The sequence below is a fragment of the Centroberyx affinis genome, unplaced genomic scaffold (assembly GCF_046629955.1).
Source record: "Centroberyx affinis isolate AG114_WGS23_722 - 3 ecotype Tasmania unplaced genomic scaffold, CSIRO-AGI_Caff_v1 ptg001200l_1, whole genome shotgun sequence".
Lineage (NCBI taxonomy): Eukaryota > Metazoa > Chordata > Actinopteri > Beryciformes > Berycidae > Centroberyx > Centroberyx affinis.
In genome coordinates, this window is record NW_027279722.1 from 50,556 (window position 1) to 56,973 (window position 6,418).

The 6,418-nt window shown below is 41.3% G+C and overlaps 1 protein-coding gene across 1 annotated transcript; it reads right to left on the bottom strand.

The window, feature by feature from the left end:
* Positions 1 to 2,841: 2,841 nt before the first annotated feature.
* Positions 2,842 to 4,062, bottom strand: ier3 (immediate early response 3). The gene has a single exon (XM_071524555.1). It carries the CDS (start codon positions 3,989 to 3,991, stop codon positions 3,380 to 3,382), a length of 612 nt encoding a protein of 203 aa, XP_071380656.1. The 5' UTR covers positions 3,992 to 4,062; the 3' UTR covers positions 2,842 to 3,379.
* Between the last annotated feature and the right edge of the window lie 2,356 nt (positions 4,063 to 6,418).

Here is a 6,418-nt window from a genome sequence, read left to right on the forward strand (position 1 = left end):
AAGCCCTGGTCAGAGGACCTAAGTGACCTACTGGTGATATAAGGATGGAGCAAGTCAGAAATGTACACAGGTGCCTGGCCATGCAGGGCTCTATATGTGAAAACAAGAACGTTAAAATGAATCCTGAACTTGATGGGAAACCAATGTAATGAAACTAAGATGGGTGTGATGTGGGTCATCCTGCTGGACCTTTACTAGTTTCCCGGGAGCAAAACAAAACGTCTTTTTCTGACACTTTTGGAGTCGTATGTTCTAATCTTCATCAGAAAGAAAAGCAGTAAAGCAATAAATGGTGCCCGACGCAGGTCCATCTTTTAAAAACCTCAGCCCATGTTAGAGTGCTGGATTCTGTATTTGGCGCATGTCAAAGACTTTTATTCTGATTACATACTGTGGAGCATGTAAACACACACCATGCGATCCTTTTATTTAGCGCTCATGTAAACACTCATGTAACCGCAGCTTGTTAGCAGCAAGAGGCAACGGAGCTGTCTCAACCGACAGCTGACTCTGGAGCCAATACTGTCCGTGGGTCCAAGACTACAGGATGAAGAGACAAATAGGTCCAGAATCGTGGAACGTATCTTTCAAGCTGAAATTTAAAGGGAAGCTCAGGTCGTTTTCATATTAGGTACGATTGCTTCGTACCGTGCCTGAGTACGATTGACATTAGTAATGTTGTTCCGTAGCCGAGTACACTTATGTACCTACACACTCCGATACAGTAGGTGGAGGTATGCATCTAGTTGGTTTGTGATCCACCAATAAACACAAAGAAGAAGAAGAAATCTGTCTTTTTCGTCAGATGAGCTGCCAGACTTACACCACATCCCGCACTTTCTGATACTGTAGCCTCATTTTCTTTAGTTTGTTCTGTTGTTCTGTTGTACCCACGCACATGTAAATATTCTCAAATTAATCCATAAATCTCGCCGTTTTTGTGTGTAATGTCCAGTTGTGATTGTATGTTTTCGTCTGCCCAAATTTCAAGTAAGCGTTTTATTTCTTCAGTAGACCAGAGAGATCCTTTCGCGGTCATGTTTTTGAACGGGACAGTCGAATAGTTATGACGTCACGCTGTAAATAGCAGTCCACGTCCGTGTTTTGGTACAGTAGTTTTCACACCTGATGCGAACCGTACCCGAGTACACATGAACCGTGACCTCGAGACCACCTCTTCAAGTGGTCCAGTTCACAGTGTTCACACTAATCAAACGAACTGGACTTTGGGGTCAAGTGTACTCGGATCCGGGACCCGGGTCCCCTGATGTGAAAGCGCCCTCAGAGTGGGAGGGGTTAAGATCATCCTCTCTGAAGACGCAGTGTACGTGACCGACTACATAGAAACCTCAACGTAAACATCAACACGGTCTTCCCTAAACGCCCCGAGGTGTGTTTCTCCTGCATGCCTCCATCCTCCTCCACGAAACATAACGCTTATATCGATGATGTCACTAGACGGTGATTAATCCACATGTGGTCATACAATACGTTTGTATAAGAATCGATTCTGTCCCGTCTGAATATTAATCATTAGAATAACAAGGGAGTCCCAGGAGCCTCGAGGGCGAACTGCACAGCTTCACATCACATTCGCCGTTACTCATCGCTGCAGGGACCCGATGATGTAACCTCAGCGTGCAGCAGAGCGGCTCGTCTGATTGGCTGATGACTCAGCGCGAATCAGATTTTATAACCCGGATAATAACCGTCTGGAAAAGGTGAAAGTGAGTCTGCAGTAGAAAGTTATTCTGTCTGCAAAACCACTGTGGACTGATGGAGTCTGATGTTGAATTCCCAATATCCATCTATCTATCTATCTATCTATCTATCTATCTATCTATCTATCTATCTATCTATCTAGATAACATTCCTCTTTGCTGCTCTCATTCTCTCTGACATGTTTTTATCAGTCAGTAATTCCAGTTATTAGTAGCAACAGCAGTAATTTATTTGACTCTCTCTATATCTGTTTCTGTAAATCAACTAAGTGTGAAGCTAAACTGGCAGATTCCTCACATAGATGTAAAGTTCTTGTCTTGTTCTTGTCTTGTCTGTACTTTTGCACTTTTTAATTGTAAATCTTTTACCTTTACTGTATTTTTTATCACCCTGTAAAGCACTTTGAATTGCCCCAGTGTATGAAATGTGCTATACAAATAAAGCTGCCTTGCCTTGCCTTGCCTTGCCTAAAGTAATTTGATGTTTCCAGACTCGGTGTTTCTGCATCTAAAAGGTTTTCTGCCAAGGGTTTGCAAAGCTGAATAACACTGAACATAATATCTCTATTCATATAATTTTTAAGCTGACACCGTCCAATAGAAACAGTGAAGAGACAACGAAAATCTGCATCGCATCGGTCTCTTATCTCATGTTTTATGTGATGAAAAGACCAATTTCTGTCATGCTTTTGTCAAGGATTGATATTCCAAATAGTAGAAAACCAATCAAGAGTGGATTGAGAAGGTCATTGCTTGAAGTTCATCATCCAATATCTCTAAAATCTAGAAGATCCAGTCTGTAAAAGTGTTCCCATTGTGTCAATACAGGAGTTGAGTTACCTGCTATCCTAAAAATACCATGATTTGTTTTTATTTTGTGCAATTTGTCATTTTGTAAGACTAGGTGTTACTTTTTTCAAATGGAGAAAATCTAATTTTGGAATGAAACTCTTCAAATAATCTAGATTTCTTGATTATAATCCAATGCAGACTGCAAGATATCCACAGCTGATGTTGACAGTAGATACTGATTATTGAACATAGACAGGAAACACTAATAAAATGTCGACCATTAGTTATTGTGCACTTCAGTGAAAAGGCAGAAAACATGAACTTGTTTTAGACATTTTTTATTACATTAAATTATTATATCATACAATAAATAGCAAATAGAATAAATAACTAAATAAGGCATTCTTCATAGTTCAACAAAACACAAGTGTCAGTTTCAAGTTGTTGGTCTATATGGTGAGAGTTTTCCTTGACAAAATAAAACTTGTAAAACTTCCAGTATGCCCGCAGGCCTAAGTGCAGTTAGGTAAAGTGACCTACAGACTTCTGTGTGTCATCACACGAAGATCAATTCAAGTTTTTTGTGCTGTTTCTTCTGTTCAAGTTTCAGTTCATTGCAAGTATCATCAGTTTAGTCCTTCAAGTGTCCCATCTGAGACATTTCTCCACTCTCCACCTCGGACCTCCTCCACGCCCAGGGGGCTGCTGGCCAGGAGAAGCCGCGGTATGGAGCTTCCTCCCCGGCGGCGCCGCGCAGGGCGCACCGCTCCTCTCTGGGAGCTACCCGGATCAGCCCCGACTCGGTTCATTTCTCGGTCTCAGGAGCACATTTTGTGCTGTTTTCACCTGAACCAGTCTCAGTCCGCTCAGTTATCACTCCCCAACCGGTGGTAGACCAGCAGGGCCACCATGTAGCCGTTCCTGGTGCTCTGCTCGTACATGCGGCTCATCTCCGTCTTCAGACTGGGGCTGAGGCAGGTGGTGTTGAGGAGGATCTGGTCCCAGGATGAGCTACCATGGCCGGTAAGTTTGTCCTTACAGCTCGATGTGGCTGTCAGACCCTCGGAGGCGCTGGCGTCAGTGAGCTGCCGTGCTTGCTCCTCCGCGGACTGGAAGGGGAGGACCTGGTAGTCGCTGGCCGGGCTGTCGGTGCTGCCCAGCGGCGTCTCCACGCAGGGCTCCTCGGTGTAGATCTGCCACAGAACCACCAGGCACAGGATGACCAGCCAGCGCTTGGCAGGGCTTTTCTCCGCCGGTGGAAGGTACTTGCGGACCGTAGCAGGGTACATGACCCGGGTGCAGCGCTTCTTCGGCCGGATCGGCGCGTAAGAGCGCACGGCGGTAGCTTGGGCCGGTATCCGCTCAAAGGTGAAGATTTCCGGCTCTTTGCTCCGGACAGCCGCCACTCTGGAGTAAGAGAAGCTCTCCTGGCGGGTTGTAGGAATAGACAGAGTCATGCTGTTCGACCTTGTGTACATTTTCTAGTAGTTTTGTCTTGTCTTTCTCCTTCTCTCTCGGTGACTCTAAGTCAGATATGCCTCAGTCGCTGCAGACCCAGGTTTATATCTTCTAGTTTTAGGTATGTGTGTTTTTCGGTACGCCCATACAGTCAGGCCACTCCCTGCCGCTCAGCCAACGCACTGACTTTATTGCTCAAGCGGGTAAAGAACCTAAAACTTTGCATATTTGTAACCTTAGGCAGCTGTGAATCCGGACTGACGGGCTGGAAACCGCTTCTCATATCTGTCAGATTAACTCAGCACATATTTTCTTATTATAAGTACAGTAAAAAATAATATCAGAATAAATCAAGTGGAGTTACTTGATTTAAAAACATTTTTAGTGAAAAAAATATCCTTGTGATTATATGTGATTATATGTGACAACAATGTAGGCTAGTGGTAATTTATTATAATCATGATATGTATGATAATAGTAACATTAATAAATTGCCATAACTTTTTTTCTTAATCTGTAAGTGGAGAAGTTTGATGAGGAAACACATCAATGCAAATTCTCACACTGACTTCTTACAATGTGGCCAGGTGTTACGATTATTGATCATGTGGTTATATTATCAATAACACCTTCACATGATGTGTTGTCAATACAGAGTCATGGAAAAGACCTACAGTACAGTTTACTGTATACAGTAAACTGTACTGTAGGTCTTTATGGACAGACAGACAGTCACCTATAGAGGTTTTATTATGATGGAAAGTTACTAAAATTACCTTCAGTTTGTGTTTAACAATTAGTGGAAGCATAGCTAAGATTTAATGGACAGAGAAATAACTGTTTCCTTCAAATGTGAACTAAAAACTTCAGAACAAGTGCTATTCAGGTTATAAGTTTTGTAAACAAGCTGAATGCCGCCAGCCTTCATTCACCTCTCATCACCTGCAGGTGAGGTGAAGGGATGTTTCATAATTCACCTGAAGAAATTTAGTGCAATGGAATGACTGGTGAGGTCACACTGTTTTGTGGTGTAAATATGGCTTCCAGAGAGGAAAAAAAAGATATCACATGAGAGGGAGAGAGAGAGAGAGAGAGAGAGAGAGAGAGAGAGAGAGAGAGAGAGAGAGAGAAATTTAATCGCTAATATTATATTTTGCTGATTTATTTTCCCTCACAAACACAAGTTACATAAACACAGAAAAACTGATGGTGTCAGTGGACAGTGGAGGGTCTGAATACACAGCAACACGCACACACACACACACACACACACACACACACACACACACTCACACACACACACACACACACACACACACACACAGTGATACACGGAAGGGGATGGGATTAATTTTCTGAAATGCTGGTTAACTGATGATTCACTTCTTGTTACGGCAACATTTGGCAATATTGCGTTTTTTTAAACCGTCATGCCAATAAAGTATAATAAAATGTATATTTTATGTACGTGTATGTATGTATGTGTATGTATATATGTATACTATATAAATATAATTGTTTATTGTTCTGCTTTGGCAATAACGGTTGATTACCATTCATGCCAATAAAGCTTATTTGAATTTGAATTTGAATTTGAGAGAGAGAGAGAGAGAGAGAAAGAGAGAGAGAGAGAGATGAGAGAGAGAAATAGGAGTGAAAAAGAGAAAAGCTGGTTTTATATCCGAGTATTTTTCACATGAAAGCAAATTGGAAATAGCAATTTTTGATAAAGTTTTGATGAAGTTCTGATAAAGAGTGACAGAGAGACAGTCTTCATGTCTCTTCATATCTCTCTTTCTCTCCCTCTACTCTAGCCTTCACTGCATACAGTACATTTGTCCCTCTACAAAAAGAATATAAGACTATGGGGCCAAATACATTTAAAATCAGATAAGATTAAACTTTAATGAAACCTGTCAAGCTGTTATATAAATATAAAGCAGAGTAAACTGTGACCTCATCATCACCAACTGGGCAAAACGGCCACCAGTATAAACTAAAATCTATTATATATTTTATTTTCCCCTTAAAAGACCCTATCCTCATGTAACTGACATCAGTTTGATTCTACTTGAACGGTGAATTATACTGTGAAGATATTTCATAAAGTTTTAGGCTTGACTTAAAATGTGAGCGGATATAGTGACTGGATCAGGGAAGTCATGTATCATCTTAAATTGGAGAAGATTAGATATACTGTCAGAGGGTCTACTAAGAAATTTCATACTATTTCATACTATTTCAATACTAATTCATACTATTTGGCAGCCTTTCTTAACCTTTGTTGAGGATATGGAAGCTGACAGCATGATAATGTAACCAATTTTTCTGTCATTTCATTCTATTTGTGTTATTTATTTTCCTTTTATGGATGTCTGGCTATGTATAATGTTTATATGTGTATGTCTGGTATCTGGGGGGTGGGGGATTCGATTGAGTTTATTTTT

Coding starts and splice junctions, on each gene's coding strand:
- ier3 (XM_071524555.1), bottom strand. CDS start 3,991: ATGTACACAAGGTCGAACAGCATGACTCTGTCTATTCCTACAACCCGC.